General features: G+C 42.2%; 2 protein-coding genes across 7 annotated transcripts in view; both read left to right on the forward strand.

Annotated features, from left to right (window-relative positions):
- Nucleotides 1-1771, forward strand: part of RAI14 (retinoic acid induced 14) — a 277999-nt gene extending 276228 nt beyond the window's left edge. For both annotated transcript variants that reach the window (XM_073620881.1, XM_073620891.1), the window contains one exon: nt 288-1771. In XM_073620881.1, coding sequence (XP_073476982.1) covers nt 288-365 — 78 coding nt within the window. In that variant the 3' untranslated portion in view covers nt 366-1771. The remainder of the gene's footprint in view (nt 1-287) is intronic.
- Nucleotides 1772-8356: 6585 nt separating this feature from the next.
- TTC23L (tetratricopeptide repeat domain 23 like) overlaps nt 8357-26622 on the forward strand; it is a 38732-nt gene continuing 20466 nt past the window's right edge. Inside the window, exons 1-4 of one of the 5 annotated variants that reach the window (XM_073620916.1) lie at nt 8372-8487; nt 16656-16698; nt 22477-22562; nt 24887-25070. In XM_073620916.1, the coding sequence (XP_073477017.1) occupies nt 22498-22562; nt 24887-25070 (249 nt within the window). In that variant the 5' untranslated portion in view covers nt 8372-8487; nt 16656-16698; nt 22477-22497. Of the gene's footprint in view, nt 8488-16617; nt 16699-22476; nt 22563-24886; nt 25071-26622 lie in introns of all 5 variants that reach the window. The other 4 variants (XM_073620927.1, XM_073620905.1, XM_073620938.1 and 1 more) reach the window with 4 other exon arrangements.

Below are 26622 nucleotides of genomic sequence, written 5' to 3' on the forward strand. Positions count from 1 at the left end.
AGGTCAAAGTAACAGCATCTTGTCCTACTTCACCTCCCAAGCAAGGGTCTACAAGGATCCACAATCCCTCACCACCTGCTCACTTGCTATAATGAACTTGGTCTTCTAGTTGTGGTGGGATGACATCACTGCCATCCACTTGGATATGCTCTAACACCATGATTTTAAGGAGCGAGGCTTAGCAGTGGGGGGCAGAACCTAAGAGCAGGTAGAGTGGTGCATGAATAAATTATTTATCACTCATGATTTCAGATTTGCTTTACAATGCTTCTCCTGTTTTCTCTCAGGGCCAAATGGATGAAGACGTACAGAAAGTGCTAAAACAGATCCTGACCATGTGTAAGAGCCAGTCTCAGAAGATGTGACATCTGGGGACAAACACTCGCTACGACACTGCCTCCTAGTATTACATTGCGACCTATCTATGCTGGATACCAGATGAATCAGTTCTTCTGTATCAGAAAATGATGTATTTTATATTTTTTGATAAAGAACCATCGTTTCCAATCAACGTTTTTCGGGGGACTGTTAGCAAGCTTATGTAGTAGTCAACCAGGAACTCCTTCAAGTAGAGAATGCAACAAAATGCTGCTTTGTCTTGAATTAGTAATCTTGTTTTGTAGCAGATTGATGGATTGTGGGAACATTAATGTAGATTACTGGCCTTATAACCTGTAACCTCTGGTAACCAGTCTAGCTCCATTGGTCATACTCCTTTTCATTCCCCTTCTTCCACTTGAGAGTTGCTGATTTTCCTTGCCACTGAATGAAGTGCCTTCCAGGGTGTTCCATGACATTTCCATACTGGTTGGGAGATACTAGTTGGGAGATACCTTCCAACTTTAAAACGTGGAAGCTGCCATTGCTAGCTTGTGAATGAACACGCTCTGGGCTTCCATTCTCATCTTTGCTCCATTGCTTAGAACATCAGTGACTGGAAGAGGCCTGATGGTCAGGAGTTGTCTGCTTGTTTTGGGTCAGTGGGCAATTAGAAAGTAAGCATGAGAATGACGGCCCCCGAGTTCGCCCCTTTAAACCTAAGTTAGCATTGCCAGCTTCCATATTTCTATTCTGATAGGCTGCAGGTCCTGTCCGCTTCCACTGTCTCCCAAGACACCTTAATATTAAAGATTTGTATAGTGCACTAACTGTATGTAGCTACAAAATAGCAGACAAAACACCATTGTTATCAGACTTGCTCTTGGCAAGAAGCTGTTATTTCCACTTTTGGTAGAGTAGGTCAAGATTTGAGCTCCTGGCTTTTCTTTCCAGCTTTCCGGGACCCCGGTAAGGCTACCCCCCCACAGGTCCTGGCATGGCTGTGACTGGCTGAGCTTAGATCTTGAAAATTTGTTTCCAATATCATCTGCCAAAGAGAATTCTCCATATGTTTTATGGTCAATCCACTGGATGACTGCATTTCAGTGCTTTAGTGAGTGGAACCTTCACCGGATTATATGGAATTAAAATATCCAAGTTTGGTCACAAGAATTCTCAGTATTCTTGCAATGTCTTCTACAGATCAAAATTTGGAGTTCATCATTCCACCTCCCCTACATAGACTAATTATCTCTGGTTATTTGAACAATCTGAGAAACGTCTGAATGGTCAATATGTCAATTGATGAAGGATGACGTGATCGATTTCCAATGGCTGTTAATGAAAGAATGTGTGAACCATTCTCCTTCTGCACATTGGTAGCAGATAGGGGAGGTATAACATAACACAGACCGTGATCCATTTTATATATTAAAAAAAAAAACTAAAATAACACAAGGACTTTGATTGGTTACTAGTGGTTGCAGTACCTTTCTGCACCAGTTTTTCTATGCGTCCTCCATTAGATTTTGTACCCTGTATTCAGGACAGCCTGTAACCCACTATACCATGACCATGCTAGATAAGGGCTAGTCATTTAGTTTATTATGCAGTAATATTATTATGAATTGTTACTTTAAAAAATATTTTATATTAAAAATATGTAGTTCTTGATTATTTTCTATTTTTGTTTTAGGCATCAGAAAATATTTATGTATATTTTTATGTAGTAATTATATTTTAGAATTGTTGTCCCTCTCCATGATAACGAAGAAACTAGAACAAATGGAACACTTGAAAATAAAGATCATCAAAAAAGTTGCAGAGAAAAATGTCAATCCGTCATGGGACATGTATAGAAAATGGTATTGAGTGTTCTGTATCACACAAAGCACTCCACCCTCAAATGAAAGCACTACTTAAATTCCATAATAATTGTGTATTCGTGTGTTTCTGTTATATCTACTGAGAATTTTTGGAGTTGCCAAACCCCATGCAAAGACAAGGAGACAATCTCATCTCCAATAACAAGAAACCTCCATGGCTAGCATTAGACAAGGTTCTCACCTCACCATACGTGACAATGAATATTGGGAAACAGTACAGGGATGGAAAATGTGTGTGCATGTGGGGGGGGGGGGGGCTAGGGACAGTCCTGAAGTGCAGGCACCTTGTGATGCCTGTAAGTACCTATGTTAGTCTTCAAGTCGATTTCTGGGGAGCCCCTTGAATCCTATGTCCAGCCTGCCCATGAATCTCAATTTCTGCCCAAATGATATTAACCTATCCTTCAAACCAAACCCCACAATTGAGTAACCACTGGTGTGGTTTGCATAAGGAAGAGTGGGGCTCTATATATGAAATCATTTGGTGGAGGAGGGTTATGGTGTGTGTGGGGGAGGGGGGGGGGGTCAGGGGTTAGCCTTGACCCCTTAGTTCCAGTGAAGGGAACTCTTAAGGTGTCAGCATACCAAGACATTATGGACAATTTCATGACAATTTCATGCTCCCAACTTTGTGGGAACAGTTTGGGGATGGCCTCTTTCTGTTCCAACATGACTGTGCACCAGTGTACAGAGCAAGGTCCATAAAGACATGGATGAGCAAGTTTGGGGTGAAGGAACTTGACTGGCTTGCACAGAGTCCTGACCTCAACCCAACAGAACACCTTTGGGATGAATTAGAGCGGAGACTGCGAGCCAGGCCTGACCTCACAAATACACTAGTGAAAGAATGGTCAAACATTCCCATGAACACACCTAAACCTTGTGGACAGTCTTCCCAGAAGAGTTGAAGCTGTTATAGCTGTGAAGGGTGGGCCAACTCAATATTGAACTCTTTGAACTAAGACAGGGATGCCATTAAAGTTCATGTGCGTGTAAAGGCATTTGTCCCAATACTTTTGACAATATAGTGTATCTTGGGCTTGGTCAGGTCCACTTTGAGGGGTTACATTTAGTGCTGTTTGAAGCCTGCTTCATACAAGCAGCACCTGAGAATACCTATCAAGCATGAACATTTGTAATAACCCTAGTCTCTGATGACCCTACACTCAAATGATCCTAGTCTCTAATAGTGACCCTAGACTCTAATTGTGATTCTAACCTCTAATGACCCTAGTCTGTAAAGCCTAGTACACGCGGGCCTAATGTCAGGTGACATCGGCCGGTTCAATAGAAGCTGCCTGACATTTGGCCCGTGTGTACTGCAGCCGGTCCAGTAGAAGATAGAAGTAGTGCTTTAATTGGATCTGATCGCACAAACATACACATATACAGTACATTCAGCTCAACTACATCCTTAGTGTAAAATGCAAAAAATAAAGTGCACTAGATATTCAGAAAAAAACTCTCCAAAAGGTGTTGACCCCTTTTACTAATGTCCACAGCATAGTAACACAACTCCGCAGCTTTTCCCTTAGGTCAAGTTATTAGGTATCTCACTCCGCCACATCTCCGTTAGGGCTTTCATTTAAAATGGCAAAAATTAAGGCAAAACAGAACTTTTCATATTTATTCAGTAAACGCATTTAAAATGACACTCGCATTGTAAAGTGTTACACCAGCACAATGTATTGTGCTCAGTTAACCTGCTCACCTCCTAAATTCTGTGGCAATCGGACTTTTGGGTTGCATAATGACCTTAGCGAGTCTCTGCCCACTCAACACATTGTGCCAGCAAATGACTTCATCAGGAGTGAGGTACACACTCACGTTGTCCTATCTACTTATGCTCCATAAAACCCCTAGTCTGCACCCTCTTATCCTATCTAGAGTATACAACAAAGCCTCTGCCTTCTCTATTTTGACCACTAGATGTCACTATATTAATGATTCCAGAAATGTACAAATAAGTGCTTGGTAAACTCCACCTACAAAGTTTATACAAACAACCATACAAATATTGGACCAAAAATACATCAAATAAAATAAATATTAATAAAATATATTTCTAAAAACATAAAATTTGCCCTCCCAAACGATATCACAAACACATATGCATAAAGTAAATTGCCGCAGTAAATCAGCCCTAATAACAAAATCAAATGTTGCACCAATCCCACACCAGGTCAAAATTCTCCCAATTAATCATTTGCTAAGAAACAATTCAAGCCCAGCTCCACATTCAAGCCTTTTGGCTGCATTGTTGAAAGGCTAAGATCCGTTTAGTCCTATTATTGGATATCTTCCATTGTCCAGAAATGACGGGGAGGGAAGGAGCGCACTGGGTGCAACACAAATCCTGTACAGCAGACATCACTAAATGGTCTGAACCCAGACTGAGTGAGAACCCTATCTGGAACCAGAGTCTCTTCTCTGCAGCCATTGGTTTCTAGGTGCTGTGACATCCTATAACCAATGATGTCATGTGTGTGCCTTGCCCCAGCTTCACAGGAGGATAGATAGTAGAACTTTCTCCATCCAGACCTGCAACCTGCTCCACATCTCCCTACCTGTGGCTAAAAGGTAAGGGGGCACTGAGCAAAGGACACCTGATGTAAGGGGGCACTGTGATAAGGACACCTAATGTAAGGGGGCAATGTGATAAGGACACCTGGTGTAAGGGGGCAATGTGATAAGGACACCTGATGTAAGGGGGCACTGAGCAAAGGACACCTGGTGTAAGGGGCACTGTGATAAGGACACCTGATGTAAGGGGGCACTGTGATAAGGTCACCTGATGTAAGGGGGCACTATGATAAGGTCACCTGATGTAAAGGGGGTACTGTGATAGGGACACCTGATGTAAGGGAGCACTGTGATAAGGACACCCGATGTAAAGGGGGTACTGTGATAGAGACACCTGATGTAAGGGAGCATTGTGATAAGGACACCTGATGTAAGGGGCAATGTGATAAGGACACCTGATGTAAGGGGGCACTGTGATAAGGACACCTGATGTAAGGGGGCACTGTGATAAGGACACCTGATGTAAGGGGGCACTATGATAAGGTCACCTGATGTAAAGGGGGTACTGTGATAGGGACACCTGATGTAAGGGAGCACTGTGATAAAGACACCCGATGTAAAGGGGGTACTGTGATAGGGACACCTGATGTAAGGGGGCACTATGATAAGGACACCCGATGTAAAGGGGGTACTGTGATAGGGACACCTGATGTAAGGGAGCACTGTGATAAGGACACCCGATGTAAAGGGGGTACTGTGATAGGGACACCTGATGTAAGGGGGCACTATGATAAGGACACCTGATGTAAGGGGCACTGTGATAAGGACACCTGATGTAAGGGGGCACTGTGATAAGGACGCCTGATGTAAGGGAGCACTGTGATAAGGACACCCAATGTAAAGGGGGTACTGTGATAGGGACACCTGATGTAAGGGGGCACTGTGATAAGGACACCTGATGTAAGGGGGCACTGTGATAAGGACACCCGATGTAAGGGGGCACTGTGATAGGGACACCTAATGTAAGGGGCACTGTAATAAGGACACCTAATGTAAGGGGGCACTGTGATAAGGACACCTGATGTAAGGGGGCGCTGTGATGGAACACCTGGTGTAAGGGGGCACTATGATAAGGACACCTGATGTAAGGGGCACTGTGATAAGGACACCTGATGTAAGGGGGCACTGTGATAAGGACGCCTGATGTAAGGGAGCACTGTGATAAGGACACCCGATGTAAAGGGGGTACTGTGATAGGGACACCTTATGTAAGGGGGCACTGTGATAAGGACACCTGATGTAAGGGGGCACTGTGATAAGGACACCCGATGTAAGGGGGCACTGTGATAGGGACACCTAATGTAAGGGGCACTGTAATAAGGACGCCTAATGTAAGGGGGCACTGTGATAAGGACACCTGATGTAAGGGGCACTGTGATAAGGACACCTGATGTAAGGGGGCACTGTGATAAGGACACCTGATGTAAGGGGGCACTGTGATAAGGACGCCTGATGTAAGGGAGCACTGTGATAAGGACACCCGATGTAAAGGGGGTACTGTGATAGGGACACCTGATGTAAGGGGGCACTGTGATAAGGACACCTGATGTAAGGGGGCACTGTGATAAGGACACCCGATGTAAGGGGGCACTGTGATAGGGACACCTAATGTAAGGGGCACTGTAATAAGGACGCCTAATGTAAGGGGGCACTGTGATAAGGACACCTGATGTAAGGGGGCGCTGTGATGGAACACCTGGTGTAAGGGGGCACTATGATAAGGACACCTGATGTAAGGGGCACTGTGATAAGGGCATCTGATGTAAGGGACAATGTGCTGCCTATCAGTGTCACCTACCAGTGCCACCTTTCAGTGCCCACCAGTGCCGCCTTATCAATGCCGCCTCATCAGTGCACATCAATGAAGGAGAAAAACTACCTGCTTTCAAAATTTTATAACAAACTATGAAACAGTTTTTTTTTTTTTTTCAAAATGTTCTGTCCTTTTTCGTTTTTATAGCAAAAAGTAATAACCCAGTAGTGATTACATACCACCAAAAGAAAGCTCTGTTTGTGGGGAAAAAAAATCTAAAATTGAATTTGGGTACAGTGTAGCATGACCGCGCAATTGTCATAAAAGTGTGAGAGCGCTGAAAGCTGAAAATTGGTCTGGGCAGGAAGGGGGTGTAAGTGCCCAGTAAGCAAGTGGTTAATCAGTACAGTTGTCATCAGAAAATACAATAGAAACACACAACACATAACATCACTTCCAAATTTTTATTCTGTCGTACGAGAATTTTTGGAAATTTAGTAACCTCTCCATGTTCGATATGCGACTAGCATGCAAAAAAAAAAAAAAGACCTGTTGTCCGATTTTCGGACCATGTGTACGTGCCATTAGGCTCTATTCACATTTGGCGTTTTTGGATCTTAGCCAGAATTGCTGCGATTCTACCCCGCAATCTCAATTTGCACTACAATTGCAAATCGCAGGTTCAGGCACCTAAAACGCAGTGTGGTTTTGCGGTAATTGTCGAATTTATCGCCTTGCAATTGTGGCAAATCACATCACATGAAGCTTGTCGCTCAAAAAGGAGCAGGAGCTTCTTCTGGGTGACAAACTTCACGTAATGCGATTTGCAGAGTGATAAATCATGGGACAATCGTGGCAAAAACACCAAATAAATGGCACCTAAACCTACATTTTACCATACCTCCCAACATTTTGAAAAAAATGAAGATGAGCGGAAAAACTCTGGACAGCCGCACTCCGAAGAAAGTTTCTTATGCCTTTTATTGAAAACTTGGGATGACATAGTACAAACCACAGCAAAGCGATACAGAAAAATGCTGACGCGTTTCACACTATAATAAGTGCTTACTCATAGGTCCCAACATTTTGAGATGGGAATGAGGGACACCTACTAGCAAATGTATGTAGGCATAGGACACGCCCCCTGCCACACCCCCTTAAAGGAGAATTAACCAAAAAAAGTTAATTAAATCCATGTGCTTTTTTTACCACTACTATTCCTTTATATTGGGTATAATGGATGAAAGATTTAGCACTGGGAAACACTTTTTGAAAGATAAAAAGGGCTTTTTATAAAGAGCTTTATAGATCAGACCAAAATGAGGGAGAAGAGGGACAGAGGGACTTTGCTCCAAATCAGGGACAGTCCCTTGAAAATCAGGGACAGTTGTTAGCTATGGTTTTGCGATTGTACTACGATTTGAGATTGCGGGCAGAATCGCAGCAATTCTGCCCGAGTTCCCAAAACACCAAATGAGAATGGGCCTTAGTTTACAACTGCAGCTGGGAAAGTGGTAAAAACAGGAGGCTGAGCCGCAAACAGGTTTCTGGCATCACACGTATTCATTACACCCCAAAAGGGAGCGCCAGAAAGTAAGGTGAAGTGTTCAATAAAAACCATTGTTTTTTTAAGTAAACCGGGAACAATGGGGAGTGGAAAGGGGAAACTATTTTAATTGGGATCTCAGCACTATAGTAAAGGACATGTGGAGAAGGTCGGTGTCAGAGAGAAGATTCTAAAGAAGTTCTCATTTTACAAGAGAGGAAAAAGCTGTCCTTCCTCCCACAATGCATAGCGATGCTAGAGCCCTGCCTAGGTTGCCATGACAGTTGTTGTGGAAGCTTTCTGTTGCTATGGTAACAGCATGGTGTACAATGTAAACAGAAGAGCCGGTGTGGATGGGAAGTGCTGAATGAATTCAAGAGAAGCCGATCACAGAGGAGGAGGTGAATACAAATCACACACACACGAGCAGCTTGTGGAACTACAAGTCCCAGCATGTCTCTGGCTTTCCTGATACTACAGCACTACACGTCAGATTATGACATTGCCATGTGTGCTGCCGGTGTTCTGCCGAGAAAGTTCCCCTCGGTGGATAAGGACCCCCCTGTACTGCGCAGGCGCAGCGATTGCACAGTAGGAACAACAAGGGAGCCGCCGAAAAGAGCCGAAGCTGAACACCTGAGTCAGCTGTACACGGCGCCTGCGTGCCAAGAATATTTTAATTTAAAAAAATTTGTAAGAGGCCCCTCGCGTGTTCGCTACGCTCCCAAAGCTTCGGGCACGGTCTCGCTGCGCTCGGCATATTATTATTCTACCTCTATGTCCACTTGGATGGTGGGGCTTTAATGTGGACATAGTGTAGAATGGAGTGCGCAGGCGCCATATACAGCTCACTATCATTTGTTCATCTTCGTCTATTATCGGCGGCTCCGTAGTCGTTCGTACTGCGCAAGCGCAGTGCATGCGCAGTACAGGGGGGTCCTTATCCGCCGGGGGAACTTTCTCGGCAAGACACCGGTCACAAGGAAAGGCCTCCCTCACTCTGTATTCTTTCTCTACACAGATATCATATAAATGCAATTCACTTATATATTTATAACCTTAGGCCTTGTGTTTACTAAAATCTTCCCTTCATATATGTGTTTGTGTTTAGTCTTATTAAGCTTATTATGTCATCTCAGTTTAATTTGGTTCATTTACTGACCATACACTATACAATCTGATTGTACAATCTGCTTTAAATCTATCATCAAGTATGTATTGGTATGGGCCTGCCGGATTTGATACAAGTTGAATGGGTTGTTTGGGTTTGTCCTCCTATTACATAATTTTGGTAAATATAAAAGAGATAGTATAGAGATTGTATAATTAGATTGTATAGAGTATGGCCAGTTTAAGGCTCACCAAGCATGTTATAATCTGATTGTACAATCTTCTTTAGAACCCTTTCACACTGAGGAGCTTTTCAGGCACTTTCACGCTAACAAAAGCGCCTGAAAAGCTCACGAAAGACTATTTCCATTCAAATCAATGAATGCTTTCACACTGGGGCAGTGCGCTGGCAGGGCGGTGAAAAAACGACCCTCTCCATTGAAATGAATGGAAAGCTCTTCAAAAGCATCTGAAAAGCTCTTCAAACGCACTCAGTGTTTTACTGGCAGTTTAGAAGCGCCTCGGTGTGAAAGGGTCCATGGGTAAGGACCTACAGATTAAATGGATCAGTTAGGTAGGTCCTCATATTATATGGTTTTGGTAAATCTGAAGTTGATTGTACAGAGATTGTATTGTCAGATTGTTTTTTTTGGTGGCAAAAACACTTCCACAGTGCTATTGTGTTCTGCCAGCAAAGAGCCTTCCCTGCCGGCAGAACACAATGATAATATCTGGTGTCTATAGCCACCGACAGTAGTCGCATGCAAAAAATTCCAACAGGCTGGTTGTACTGAAGTCGGTCAATGAATCAACTTCAGTGCAACCAGCCTGCCCATAGATGGTTGATTTAAGGCTTAGAAAGACGAGTGCTGGAAACTAAAGTCTAAAGAGTAAAGCAACATAAAGAGTACCTGCTGCATGCAAGGAACTCCCCAGCACTGAAAATCTATGTCCCTCAACACATACAGGTGCTTTGCTTTTTAAGCATATTGCTACTGCATTAAACTGTATTGTAAACTGTATTGTACTGTGCCTTGAAAAAGTATTCATACCCGTTTCCACATTTTGTCATGTTACAACCAAAAACGTAAATGTGTTTTATTGGAATTTTATGTGATAGACCAACACAAAGTGGCACATAATTGTGAAGTGGAAGGAAAATAATGAATCGTTCTCCAAGTTATTTTACAAATAAATATGTGAAAAGTGTGGCATACATTTGTATTCAGCCCCCTTTACTCTGATACCCCTAACTAAAATCTAGTGGAGCCAATTGCCTTTAGAAGTCACCTAATTAGTAAACAGAATCCACCTGTGTGTAATTTAATCTCAGTATAAACGCAGATGTTCTGTGAAGCCCTCAGGGGTTCGTTAGAGAACCTTAGTGAACAAACAGCATCATGAAGGCCAAGGAACACGCCAGACAGGTCAGGGATAAAGTTGTGGAGAAGTTGAAAGCAGGGTTAGGTGATAAAATAAATATCCCAAGCTTTGAACATCTCACGGAGCACTGTTCAATCCATCATCCAAAAATGGAAAGAGTATGGCACAACTGCAAACCTACCAAGACATGGCCGTCCACCTAAACTGACAGGCCGGGCGAAGAGAGCATTAATCAGAGAAGCAGCCAAGAGGTCCATGGTAACTCTGGAGGAGCTGCAGAGATTCACACCTCAGATGGGAGAATCTGTCCACAGGACAACTATTAGTCGTGCACTCCACAAATCTGGCCTTTATGGCAGAGTGGCAAGAAGAAAGCCATTGTTGAAAGAGAGTCATAAGAAGTCAAGTTTGCAGTTTGCGAGAAGCCATGTGGGAGACACAGCAAACATGTAGAAGAAGGTGCTCTGGTCATATGAGACCAAAATGGAACATTTTTGCCTAAAAGCAAAACGCTATGTGTGGCAGAAAAGTAACACTGCACATCACCCTGAACACACCATCCCCACTGTGAAACATGGTGGTGGCAGCATCATGTTGTGGGGATGCTTTTCTTCAGCAGGGTCAGGGAAGCAGAGTTGATGGGAAGATGGATGGAGCCCAATACAGGGCAATCTTAGAAGAAAACCTGTTAGAGTCTGCAAAAAACTTGAGACTGGGGCAGAGGTTCACCTTCCAGAAGGACAACGACCCCAAATGTACAGCCAGAGCTACAATGGAATAGTTTAGATCAAAGCATATTCATGTGTTAGAATGGCCCAGTCAAAGTCCAGACCTAAATCGAATTGAGAATCTGTGGCAAGACTTGAAAATTGCTGTTCACGAGGGCAGGAGGCGGAGCCTAGCGGAGCAGACATGCATTGTTAGAGCTCCACACCGCTGAGGAGAGAAGAGAAGGACAAAGCGGAGCCTGCAGGCTCAAAAGGTATCCATTTGAACCTTTTTGCCCCAGGGAACAAACTGTGAAAGTTTGGGCAGGAAATATGGTACTGGGAGGAAACCGTGGCAGAAATAAAAATCACCTCACAAAGAGCTCACAGGCACTCACTGCAGCTGAAGCAGCTCCAGTCACCTCACAAGATACAGCATCAGGACGCTCTCACAGACAGAAAATGTCACAGCAAGACTCTCCATTTGAGTCAGATACAGAACAAATCCTCTCACAAACTTCTCCACAAGCCTCCTCAGTATCCCCAGTAATATTATTACAATTTGAAAAGATGCTTCATAAGGCTTTAAAACAAACCTCAGACCAAATAACAAAAAGCCTAACCAAAGAAATAAGAGAGCTGGGAAACCGCACCGCAGCTTTAGAAATAAAAATGGATGAAATTGAAATTACAACCCAAGAAAATATAACAGAATTGGAACAATTAAAAAAAGAGAATTTAATACTTCAAACTAAGCTCGAAGATTACGAAAATAGAGCCAGACGCTCAAACTTGCGCATAAGGGGAATACCTGAAACTGTGACAGACCTGCAATCTACTATTACTGCTCTATTACAAGAACTAAAGCCAGATATCCCTATTGAACGTTTAGAACTGGACAGAGTACACAGAGCCCTCACAGCCAAAAAGAAAGATGGACCCCCACGTGATATAATCACAAAATTTCATTATTACAGAACGAAAGAACAAATACTAATTGCTGCAAGAGAAAAAAAGGAACTTAATTTTCAAGGACACAATTATCAAATTTTTGCTGACCTATCCCAACTTACTATTACTAAAAGATGATCCATGAAACCCCAACTAATGGAACTGCAACGCCACAACATTATGTATCAATGGGGCTTCCCCTTTTCAGTCAGATTTAACTACCAAGGTACAATTTACAGAAGCAGATCGGCAGATGAACTACAACAAACCCTTTTAAAATTAAATCTGACAGAACCCACAAGCAGCAACACTCCCACACGCAGAAGAATAGCGTCATCTTCACCTTCAGGCAGCACCCAGAAAATTTCAGAACAAAATGGGAATCATCATTCTCACAAAAGAGGCCGTTATGCCACATCATCCATGGACCAAGAAGATTCAATGGACTGACATCCTAATTCCTGATATCTCTTCATATATTATACTAAGAGATAGTTCTCTATTAGGGATGAGCTTCGAGTTCGAGTCGAACTCATGTTCTACTCGAACATTGGCTGTTCGCAAGTTCGCCGAACAGCGAACAATTTGGGGTGTTCGCGGCAAATTCGAATGCCGCGGAACACCCTTTAAAAGTCTATGGGAGAAATCAAAAGTGCTAATTTTAAAGGCTTATATGCAAGTTATTGTCATAAAAAGTGTTTGGGGACCCGGGTCCTGCCCCAGGGGACATGGATCAATGCAAAAAAAAGTTTTAAAAACGGACGTTTTTTCAGGAGCAGTGATTTTATTAATGCTTAAAGTCAAACAATAAAAGTGTAATATCCCTTTAAATTTCGTACCTGGGGGGTGTCTATAGTATGCCTGTAAAGGGGCGCATGTTTCCTGTGTTTAGAACAGTCTGACAGCAAAATGACATTTGGAAGGAAAAAACTCATTTAAAACTACCCGCGGCTATTGCATTGCCGACAATACACATAGAAGTTCATTGATAAAAACGGCATGGGAATTCCCCACAGGGCAACCCCGAACCAAAATAAAAAAAAAAAAATGATGTGGGGGTCCCCCTAAATTCCATACAAGGCCCTTCGGGTCTGGTATGGATATTAAGGGGAACCCCAGCCAAAATTTTAAAAAAAAATTGACGTGGGGTTCCCCCTAAATTCCATACCAGACCCTTCAGGTCTGGTATGGATTTTAAGGGGAACCCCGCGCCAAAAAAAAAAAAAAAAAACAGCGTGGGGTCCCCCTAAAAATCCATACCAGACCCTTATCCGAGCACGCAACCTGGCAGGCCGCAGGAAAAGAGGGGGGGACGAGAGTGCGGCCCCCCCCCCCTCCTGAACCGTACCAGGCCACATGCCCTCAACATTGGGAGGGTGCTTTGGGGTAGCCCCCCAAAGCACCTTGTCCCCATGTTGATGAAGACAAGGGCCTCATCCCCACAACCGTGGCCGGTGGTTGTGGGGGTCTGCGGGCGGGGGGCTTATCGGAATCTGGAAGCCCCCTTTACCAAGGGGACCCCCAGATCCCGGCCCCCCCCCTGTGTGAAATGGTAAGGGGTTACTTACCCCTACCATTTCACTAAAAAACTGTCAAAAATGTTAAAAATGACAAGAGACAGTTTTTGACAATTCCTTTATTTAAATGCTTCTTCTTTCTTCCTTCATCTTCTTCTTCTTCTGGTTCTTCTGGCTCTTCTGGTTCTTCCTCCGGCGTTCTCGTCCAGCATCTCCTCCGCGGCGTCTTCTATCTTCTTCTCCTCGGGCCGCTCCGCACCCATGGCATGAGGGGGGAGGCTCCCGCTCTTCTCTTCATCTTCTTCTTCATCTTCATCTTCTTCTTCATCTTCTTCTTCTTCTTCTTCTTCTTCTTCTCTTCTTCATCTCTTCTTCCTTCTTCATTTCTTCTGCGGGCCGCTCCGCATCCATGCATGGAGGGAGGCTCCCGCTGTGTGACGGCGTCTCTTCGTCTGACGGTTCTTAAATAACGGGGGGCGGGGCCATCCGGTGACCCCGCCCCCCTCTGACGCACGGTGAATTGACGGGACTTCCCTGTGACGTCACGGGGAATGCCACAGGGAAGTCCCGTCATGTCCCGTGCGTCAGAGGGGGGCGGGGTCACCGGGTGGCCCCGCCCCCCGTTATTTAAGAACCGTCAGACGAAGAGACGCCGTCACACAGCGGGAGCCTCCCTCCATGCATGGATGCGGAGCGGCCCGCAGAAGAAATGAAGAAGGAAGAAGAGATGAAGAAGAGAAGAAGAAGAAGAAGAAGAAGATGAAGAAGAAGATGAAGATGAAGAAGAAGATGAAGAGAAGAGCGGGAGCCTCCCCCCTCATGCCATGGGTGCGGAGCGGCCCGAGGAGAAGAAGATAGAAGACGCCGCGGAGGAGATGCTGGACGAGAACGCCGGAGGAAGAACCAGAAGAGCCAGAAGAACCAGAAGAAGAAGAAGATGAAGGAAGAAAGAAGAAGCATTTAAATAAAGGAATTGTCAAAAACTGTCTCTTGTCATTTTTAACATTTTTGACAGTTTTTTAGTGAAATGGTAGGGGTAAGTAACCCCTTACCATTTCACACAGGGGGGGGGCCGGGATCTGGGGGTCCCCTTGGTAAAGGGGGCTTCCAGATTCCGATAAGCCCCCCGCCCGCAGACCCCCACAACCACCGGCCACGGTTGTGGGGATGAGGCCCTTGTCTTCATCAACATGGGGACAAGGTGCTTTGGGGGGCTACCCCAAAGCACCCTCCCAATGTTGAGGGCATGTGGCCTGGTACGGTTCAGGAGGGGGGGGGGGCCGCACTCTCGTCCCCCCCTCTTTTCCTGCGGCCTGCCAGGTTGCGTGCTCGGATAAGGGTCTGGTATGGATTTTTAGGGGGACCCCACGCCGTTTCTTTTTTTTTTTTTTGGCGCGGGGTTCCCCTTAAAATCCATACCAGACCTGAAGGGTCTGGTATGGAATTTAGGGGGAACCCCACGTCAATTTTTTTTTTACATTTTGGCTGGGGTTCCCCTTAATATCCATACCAGACCTGAAGGGCCTTGTATGGAATTTAGGGGGACTCCCACATCATTTTTTTTTTTTAATTTTGGTTCGGGGTTGCCCTGTGGGGAATTCCCATGCCGTTTTTATCAATGAACTTCTATGTGTATTGTCGGCAATGCAATAGCCGCGGTAGTTTTAAATGAGTTTTTTCCTTCAAAATGTCATTTTGCTGTCAGACTGTTCTAAACACGGGAAACATGCGCCCCTTTACAGGCATACTATAGACACCCCCCAGGTATGAAATTTAAAGGGATATTACACTTTTATTGTTTGACTTTAAGCATTATTAAAATCACTGCTCCTGAAAAAACGGCCGTTTTTAAAACTTTTTTTTGCATTGATCCATGTCCCCTGGGGCAGGACCCAGGTCCCCAAACACTTTTATTGACAATAACTTGCATATTAGCCTTTAAAATTAGCACTTTTGATTATTCATGTTCGTGTCCCATAGACTTTAACGGTGTTCGCGTGTTCGAACGAATTTTTTTCCTGTTCGCATGTTCTGGTGCGAACCGAACAGGGGGGTGTTCGGCTCATCCCTATTCTCTATAAAAAACCTATATTTATAACTGAATGTAACTGCATTCTGATAGTCACACACTGTGTGGGATCATGTTACATTCCAGTTATATTTCTTATTACTTCTGATTCATATAGCCTTAGAATATATAAGTGAAATAAGGAAATTCTTGTTCAGTTATATATTATCAGGTAATAACAATAGATTTATTACTTTTTAGGACAAATATGTTCAATAATCCAGAAGTAATGGAAGCTTTTTCTTTCTTTTCTTAAAACAAATATATTATTACCTAACTAGTTCCTAGAATTATGTTTTTGTTTATTCTAATCTGAAGCAATACAACCTCAATTTTATTAGTTAACATATCTAAACAGTTACATATGAATAAAATATGTAATTGTTTACTCTAAAAGGGTTAAAATCCCAAAATAATTCAAACTATCTTCATCAATACCAAAGTTATTAACAGTACCTTTCTAACTGAATTATTTAGCCTAGGGCAAGACTAACCATATACAACCACCCTGGAATAAATAATTTCAACAAAAACTATATTCTGCACTCCAATTAATGAAACATCATTTTGATGTCTTTTGACATAGCACTTCTCTCCTGTAAGCGGAAGATCCGTGTACCCCCGTTAGCCCTCCTCATTCTCCCAACCATATTATGTGGGAGTGTGACGAAGGCACTTATTCCCCTGAGAGAGATATTTATTCTCTTTCACGGGTAAATTGTGATTACTTGCAAAAAATAATTTATACAATGTATCATCTAATCTCATATGTTTTTTGTTTACTCTTTACTCCAGAATTCACTGGTTTCTTTTCTATCTATTCATCTCTTCAGGCCACACAGGTTGATCTGCGCAGTCAGCTCTGCATAACAAAAAGTAAGTCAAAACTATTTGATCTATTGCCATGGCACCACTGAATATACTTTCCCTGAATGTTCAGGGAATAAATGTCCCTCAAAAAAGGACCAAAGCCTTCCGTACTTTCCATAACAAGAAGGCTCACATAGTATGCCTCCAAGAAACACACTTCACCAAAGATTCTACTCCAAAATATATTTCTCCTTTTTATCAACAAATTTACACGGCTTCTGCCTGTACCAAGCAAAGGGGAACTCTAATTGCATTTCACCGATCCACACCATTCACCTTATCATCAGAAATTAAAGACCCAGAAGGTAGATACCTGATACTCATGGGTTATATAATGGATACAGCAATCACGGTGATTTCCTACTACGCTCCTAACAAACAACCTACACCATTCCTCTCACATATATTACAAGTGATTAATACACACAAAATAGGAACAGTGATAATGTGTGGGGATTCGAACCAGGTCCTCCTCCCATTTCTAGATAAATCACCTTTTACACCATCCAAAATAACCTCTAGATTACCTTTTTCTCAACTTCTTTCCAAATACAATCTGGTAGATTCATGGAGAGAAAGTAACCCAATGAAAAAGAAATTCACTTATTTCTCGCACCCTCATCAAACCTTCACCAGTAGATGATATTTTTCTAACAATAGGAATGATACCAGAAATTATTGCATCAGATATAATTCCGATTCCGTGGTCTGACCATAATGCAGTATACACTACTATAGCCTCAGCCATACCAAAAGCGCATGACCCAACGTGGTACTTACCGGACATAATGCTCAAACACCCACTACATCAGATGGCCATTGAACAAGCTTTAAAGGAATACATATCAATTAATAATACAACAGACATCTCCCCAATAACACTGTGGGAAGCTCATAAGCCTGTCTTGCGTGGTACAATACAAAGACAAATGGCACTATTTAAACGGGAACGCAAAAATCTAGCAAAAAAACTAGAACTCAATTTTAATGCAGCCTACATATCATTTCAAGATAATCCATCTCAGAGTACAAAATCTCATCTGGAAAAATCTAGATTGGAATACGATCTATTTCTCACTGAGTCAGTTGATAAATCCCTCAAACGCTCCAAACACAATTTCTACATGAATACAAACAAACCAGGCACATATTTGGCTCGGGCATTAAATTCAACTAACAAATCTTTCAAACCAATACGTTTGAAATTATCAAAAAATGTTTACACTTGTTATCCAGTTAAAATAGTCCATAAATTTCACTCACATCTCGCAACTTTATACAAGACAAACAATGAATTTAATCCTACAGAGGCTGAATCCTTCTTCTCAAAAATAACCTTACCTGAGTTGTCTCAGAATCAAAAAAGCAGTTTGGATGAGCCTATAACTATAGATGAAGTTGCTAACGCCATAAGAGACCTAAAACTTAACAAAAGACCAGGCCCAGACGGCTACTCGGCTTTATACTATAAAACATTCTCAGAAATACTCTCTCCCATTCTCACTGAAACTTTTAACAAACTTCTAGATGGACATTCTTTTCGGCAAGAAACACTAATGGCAATTGTTTGTATGATCCCAAAACCCCTTTCTGATGATACTTCCTGTGTGAATTATCGGCCTATCTCTCTATTAAACCTCGATATTAAATTATTAGCAAAAATAATAGCAAAACGCCTCAATAGCATTATAGGAAAATTAATACATAGAGATCAAGTAGGCTTCATGCCAAATAGACAGGCAGGCGATAATATACGCAGGGCAGTGTTATTGGCACATATTGCTAAAAAACGGAAAATCCCTTTATGTTTTCTATCTCTCGATATTAAGAGGGCATTTGACACAGTATCCTGGCAATATATGCAATATTCATTACAAAAATGGGGTTTTGGACCCCACTTTTTAACATGGATCAAAGCATTATATAATAAACCCAAAGCCTATATAAAATATGCTGGATACAAATCTGATGCCTTTAATATCGAAAGAGGTACCCGACAGGGTTGCCCATTATCTCCCTTATTATTTGCCCTTATACTCGAACCCATGGCCCAATACGTCAGAACAAACCAAACTATAACTGGCATTGAAGTAGGAGGTATTACACACAAATTATGTATATTTGCAGACGATATATTACTTTTTCTATCATCACCACAGGTCTCTGGTCCTAACTTAATACCAGCTCTTGATGGATTTGCAGCCCTATCCGGCCTTATGATTAATCCTAAGAAATGCCTAGTGCTTAATATTTCACTCACAAACATGGAATTGATCCCGGCTAGGGCTGCACTCCCATTCACATGGGCAGAAAAATCAATCCCATATCTTGGAATTCATTTAACAGCATCTCATTCTGACTTATTCTCAACCAATTATCCTCCTGTATTAAGACAGATCACAAACCTAATAAAACAATGGTCGCAACTTCCTTTATCCTGGATAGGGAAGATTAATGCAATCAAAATGACTATTCTACCCAAATTGCTTTATCTATTCAGAGTCCTCCCTATTCCAGTTCCTTCCTATTTTTTGAGAATAGTACAAAAAAGAGCAACTTCGTTTATATGGGGCTCTTCTAAACCACGTATACCTATACACACACTACATCTGCCCAAAAATAAAGGAGGCCTGGGATACCCTAATTTTACTAACTACTACAGAGCAGCACATTTGGCCAGTCTGTCCAAATACCATGCAAAACAGGAAATCCCATTATGGGTATTTATAGAGGCTTCAGAAAATGACCCTCTATTACTATCAAATTTATTATGGCTTGATCCTAAAGACCGCTTTAAAATTCATAATCCCATAACTAAACACTTCTTATCTCTCTGGGATAAACTAAAAACCAAATATCAGTTACAATCTCCACACAATCCTCTCCTTTCTTTTATCAGAAATCCGGCCTTTTATCCGGCATGGATCTACCCAAATTCTTTTAAAGCTTGGACAACATCAGGCATTCAGACACTAAATGACTTCATAGCATCTAAATCATTCCTTTCATTCCCATCGCTTAGAGAAAAATATGATCTACCAAACTCTGAGATATTTAGATATCTCCAAATCAAAAATTTCTATACACCATTCCTAAAGGGGGATACACCATTATCCCAATTATCCATTTTTGAATCAATCTGTACAAAAGATCCATTTGCTAAAGGTACAATTTCATCACTTTATAATCAATTATATGGAGTAGCAAATCTTAATAGACCCTCTTACGTTCAGAGGTGGGAGGAGGACCTGGGACGAACTTTAGAAGACACGGACTGGTCTAACATATGGCTCACATCTAAGTCATCTTCACCCAACATCTTAGCACTGGAGACAAATTATAAAGTCCTAACTCGCTGGTACCTTGTACCCGCTAGAGTGGCAAAATATTCACCTAATACCTCAGCTCTTTGTTTTCGAGGATGCCCAGAAATAGGCACATATTTACACATATGGTGGACGTGCCCAGTAATCCAAACCTTCTGGAAGGAAGTCTTCGTGATTGCATCTAAAATATTTAAAAAAATAATACAACCAGATCCATATTTAACTTTACTTAATCTAAAACCGGAATGGTTAACACTCTCTCAATTCAAACTTATGATCCAACTAATAACGGCTGCAAAACAAACAGTGGCCAAGGCATGGAAATCTCCTACATTGGTACTAGCAGAAACAATTCACAGAATGAATAATACAATGTCCCATGCTAAGATGGTAGCCATCGATCAAAATCAAATTCCAAAATTTGAAAAACTTTGGCATCCTTGGATAAAACAACAGTTCCTGTCAAACTTCAATGACTCTGTCCTGTTGCCATGGTAACAGATTAAATGACTTACAGAGACACCCATTCTAAGGCTTCAAAGAGAACTAAAAAGAATAGTAAACTGACGAGCGGGACAACCTTGTGGACCATACCTCTACCTTTCAACCCTTTTTCTTCTTTCTCTTTCCTTTTCTCCACCTTACGATTAAAGCTCATTATCAGAATTTATTTGACCTATATACACTCTACTTGTAAACAATATGTATAGTAGGTATAAATCATTTAAATACCTACAAAAGTAACTAAGGAAATGATATATATCTTTAATTTAGGTTTACGTGAACCCAATATTTAATATTTGAAATTTCATGATATTTACCTATATAAACCCTACTGTAAAACAATGAGCTTACTTTATAGATCCTTGTAAACTTACTTTATGTATCTTTATAACATTGTATACTCAATAAACTTCTTTTGACAAGGAAAATTGCTGTTCACAGACGCTCACCATCCAATCTGACAGAGCTTGAGCTATTTTGCAAAGAAGAATGGGCAAAAATGTCACTCTCTAGATGTGCAAAGCTCGTAGAGACATCCCCAAAAAGACTTGCAGCCATAATTGTAGAGAAAGGTAGTTCTACAAAGTATTGACAAAGCATTGCTTTTCCTTCCATTTCATAATTATTTGCCACTTTGTCTATTACATAAAATCCCAATCAAATACATTTACGTTTTTGGTTGCAACATGACAAAATGTGGGAAATTTCAAAGGGTATGAATACTTGTTCAAGGCACTGTAACTTTAGTGTCCCCATCATTCCCCAATCTGTCCCCCACAATGTTCCCTTATAATTCCTCCACCTGTATTCCACAATGTGCCCTCATCATTCCCCACTCTGTCCTCCACAATGTGCCCCTATCATTCCCCAATCCGTCCTCCACAATGTGTCCTCATCATTCTCCAATCTGTCCTCCACAATGTGCCCTCATTATTCCCCAATCTGTCCTCCACAATGTCCCCCCATCATTCCCCACTCTTTATTCCACAATGTGTCCCCATCATTCCCCAATCTGTCCTCCACAATGTGCCCCCATCATTCCCCAATCTGTCCTCCACAATGTGCCCCCATCATCCCCCACTCTGTATTCCACAATGTGTCCTCATTATTCCCCAATCTGTCCTCCACAATGTGCCCCCATCATCCCCCACTCTGTATTCCACAATGTGTCCCCATCATTCCCCAATCTGTTCTCAACAACGTGCCCCCATCATTCCCCAACGTGTCCTCCACAATGTGCCCCCATCATTCCCCACTCTGTATTACACAATGTGCCCTCATCATTCCCCAATCTGTCCTCCACAATGTGCCCCCTTCATCCCCCAATGTGTCCTCCACAATGTGCCCTCATCATTCCCCAATCTGTCCTTTGCAGTGTGCTCCCTTCATCCCCCAATGTGTCCTCCACAATGTGCCCCCATCCTTCCCCAATCTATCCTCCACAATGTGCCCCCTTAATTCCCCACTCAGTCCTTTGCAGTGAGCCGCCCAATATGGCTTACTAGCTTTGTGATGTGCTTTGGTTTAGGAGCTGAAGCCTGGTTTACTGTTACTGCAGATTTTGAAGGCCATGGAACAGCCTACATAGGAGTACATAGGACCCTTGGGTTCCAGCAGATGAGTGTATCTCCTGCAAACCCAGGAAGTGGATAGGGCAGGATTCAATTTTGGTTTAAGCTGCCTTTTGGGTAATGGCTATCATTGTTTGAACCCTCATTAAATTAAGTGGTCTTAGGCAGGCTTCATTTTCTGTTAAAGACTCCGATCTCATTTTTGCGTTTTTTTTTTATACTCCTTTATTGATCACACAACATTCTTTATATCTTAGTACCTCTTGGGCCCTAAACATTGGTTGTTTTGCTGACTTGCCTGTATTGTCAGTATTTACTGAAACGTTAGATGGTGGAAAATAAAAGTAAATTTACATGGCAGACAATCAGTGTTTTTATTACAGGTAGTAGAGCTGCCCTGGAACATGTTGCCAGTCCCCATCCATATCCCCACCGACTCCACATATGCAGATCCTGGATCCAATTGCACGTAAGTTTGTTCATTGCTCTGTAACCTGCGGGTCAAGATATATACTATATACATGCACACTATATAACCAAAGGTATGTGGATATCTGACCATTACATCTACAGTGCCTTGAAAAATTATTCATACCCCTTGTAATTGTCTACTTTTTGTCATGTTACTAATATCCCATAAATGTATTTTATTGGGATTTTATGTGATAGACCAACACAAAGTGGCCCATAATTGTGAAGTGGAAGGAAAATAAATATCTAAAAAGTGTGGTGTGCATTTGTTTTCAGCCCCATTGACCCCTTTAACTAAAATCTAGTGGAACCAATTGCCTTCAGAAGTCACCTAATTAGTAAATGGAGTCAAAGCAAAGGAAGCTCCACCGCTCAGGTAGGTCTAGATCGATGGGTGGAAAGACTATTATGAATCCTTCAGAAGAGAAGAGTCCCAGGTGCTGGCTAATGCAAAGTGGAGCAGAAGTGGACGAAGAGGTCTGGATGCCGCACACCGGACTGAATAACAAATGCCTTTATTGTTTAAAAAGCTGGATCACAGGATATACAGGACACTACAGCAGGAATGTACAGAGCTCGGCTGACGCGTTTCGCACTCATAACGGGTGCTTACTCATAGCTATAAGCATAAATCCCCAGTGGTATAAACTTGACCACTGTGGAAGTTTCACAATAGCAACAATAGTAGCAATGATATAAAACAGTGACACTGAAGCATCAACTGATAGAAAGTAAAGGTTTTTTTAGAGCAACACTCTATTTAAACTGAATCCTATGTGAATAGGCACACACGGAAGAAGGTGCTCTGGTGAGATGAGACCAAAATTGAACTTTGAACACACATAGCAAAACGCTGTGTGTGACAGAAATCTATCATTGCGCATCGCCCTGAACACACCATCCCTACCGTGAAACATAGTGGTGGCAGCATCATGTTAAGGGGATGCTTTTCTTTAGCAGGAACAGAGTTGATGGGAAGATGGATGGAGTCAAATACAGGGCAATCTTAGAAGAAAACCTGTAAAGCCTCGTACACATGATCGGATTGTTGGCCAACAAAACCGTAGACTTTCATCCGAAAGGCGTTGACCAGGAACTTGTCTTGCATACAAACGGCACACAATTGTTGGCCAACAATCACGAACGTACTGACGTACTACATGGTTTTTCAGCTCTTTAGCGCCACCCTTTGGGCTCCCTCTGCTACTTTCGTGTTAGTAGAAGATTGGTGAGTGTTGATTCGCGCTTTTCTTTTCGCGTTTTTCATTTAGTGCTTTTCATTTCACTCTTTTCATTTCGACCTTTTCAGTTCATTTCTGAACGGCCGTTCGTCAACCAGCCATGTTGCGGAATCCGAGGAGATAACGCGTTATTTATTATTGGCCTTGGAGTTATTGCTTTGACATTATTTTTTTGGTTGAATAATGATTTGATTTGGTATATTTTCTATATTTTTGGATGCATAGAATGCACTTTTTGGTTAATTTCTATTGGCAGATAGTATGTCTAATTTTATTTGTTTTCTTTTTTTAATGCACAATAAAAAAAATTGTGTAGAATAATACTTGGCTATGTGTTTTACTTCAAATGACAGTTTGGGAGTAGGCAGTTACATTTAAAAAAATACAATGTAAAATTACCAAGGGACACTAACATAGTTGTATCTTGGATCTTAAAAACTACGGTATAATGGTGTTGTGGTAACTACCACCAAAAAAAAAAAAACATAATAATATTATTCTTGATATCACTAGAAAAAAAAAGCCTTTGAAAATTTGTTTGCAATAACTCCATCAGTATCACCAGCAAAGCAGCTTCATTATTATCCCATTAAAGAAGAAGAGAATTGTGCGCTGCATTTGGAGAATTCATAATTTGCCACGTCATGAATGTTACTTCTCCATTACGAACGCTAGTTTACAAGACTGATCGCTTCTGACTCATCCTTGCTTCCGAGCATGCGTGTTTGTTCTTTGTACTTTTGTCTGACGGACTTGTGTACACACGCTCGGAAAATCCGACAACAGACATTTGTCCGCTGAAAATTTTAAAACCTGCCATCCAACATTTGTTGGTGGAAAGTCTGACAATTGCCTGATGGGGCATACACACGGTCGGATTTTCCGCCAACAGCCTGACATCCAACATTTCCCGTCGGAAAGTCCGATCGTGTGTACGAGGCTTATGTCTTTTTGGTTGCACAGGTCCTAGAAAACAAGTAATTTGGGGCCACAGAATATGTCATGATACACGGTTGATGGTAGTAATAATAAAAATACAGGACTTTTCTGTTTCTCAGTGAGTATTATGTGTTTTCTACAGAACTCCGAAGACATCCAGCACGGCTCAGGACACAGAGGAGACAGAAGACAGTGTATTGGACTTCACGGAGCGATCCCAGGACACAGACAGAAATGACACCCATCCACCTAAAGGGCAGTCATTACCCGTGAATAAATTAACAAAAGCTAAAATGAGGGTGGAGCAGTTCATCAAAGACAATGAGGTGAGAAGGTGACCATTATTTTTATTGCACTGTATTCTGTGACTATTACAGTACTTTTGTACTTTACACTGACCAGCCATAACTTCATGACCACTGAGAGGTAAAAGTGGATAACATTGATTATCATGTTACAATGGCATCTGGAAACAGGTGGGATATGTTAGTCAGCAAGTAAGCATGTTGTTCCTGAAGTTTATGTATTAAAAGCATAAAAAAAGTTCATCGTAGTTTGTTGCATATGAGGCTGTTTAGCCGCAGACCGGTCAGGATGCCCATGCTAACCTGTGGCCACAGCCAAAAGCACCTACAATGGGCATGTCAGCATCAGAACTGGACCACAGAGCAGTGGAAGAAGGTGGCCTGGTCTGATGAATCACATTTTTTCTTTTACATCATCATACCTCCCAACTTTTTGAAATAGGAATAATGCGGCGTACACACGGTCTGACTTTTTGTCTACAAAAGTTCGACGGACGCCGATAGACTAAAGCTGGCTGACAATCCGATCGTGTGTGGGCTTCCCCGAACTTTCAGCGGACTTTTCCAGCCTCAAATTTGACGGACTTTAGATTTGAAACATGCTTCAAATCTTTACGTCGTAACTACGCCGGACCCAGAAATCCGCTCGTCTGTATGCTAGTCCAACAGGCAAAAACCCACGCTAGGGCAGCTATTGGCTCCTGGCTATCAACTTCCTTATTTTAGTCCGGTGTACGTCATCACGTACGAATCCGTCTGACTTTTGTGTGATCGTATGTAGGCAAGTCCGTTCGTTAGAAAGTCTGCCGCAAGTCCGCCAAAAGTCCGCCAAAATTCCGCCAAAAGTCCGTCGAAAGTCTGTCGGACAGGCTGTCGGACTTTTGTAGCTGAAAAGTCCAACCGTGTGTATGCGGCATAAGAGACACCTATCAGCAAAAGTATGTAGGCATAGGACACACCCCTTGACACGCCTCCCCTTAAAGGAGAATTGTACAAAAAAACAAGATTGGTTAAACCCACAACTGTTTTTTTTATCACTACTATTCTTTTTTTTTCACAAGAAACACTACTATTACTTTATATTGGCTTTTGGAATTTACAAATGCAGTAATTTATAAATCAGATGAAAGGTTTAGCGCTGGAAAACACTTTTTGATAGATAAAAAGTGCATTTTATATACATCTATATAGATCAGACCAAAATGAGGGATTAATGAGGAGGAAAGAGGGACAGAGGGACATTGCTCCAAATCAGGGACAGTTGGGAGCTATGCATCATGTGGATGGACGGGTACATGCATGTCACTTACCTGGGGTAGAGATGGCACCAGGATGCACTATAGGAAGAAGGCAAGACGGCAGAGGCAGTGTGATGCTTTGGGAAATGTTCTGCTGGAAAACTTTGGGTCCTGCCATTCATGTGGATGACACATACCACCTACCTAAACATTGTTGCTGAATAAGTACACGCTTCCATGGAAATGGTATTCCCTGATGGCAATGGCCTCTTTCAGCAGGATAATGCACCCTGTCTCACTGCAAAAATGGTTCAAGAATGGTTTGAGGAACACAA

This window comes from Aquarana catesbeiana, linkage group LG01 (genome assembly GCF_042186555.1).
Source record: "Aquarana catesbeiana isolate 2022-GZ linkage group LG01, ASM4218655v1, whole genome shotgun sequence".
NCBI lineage: Eukaryota > Metazoa > Chordata > Amphibia > Anura > Ranidae > Aquarana > Aquarana catesbeiana.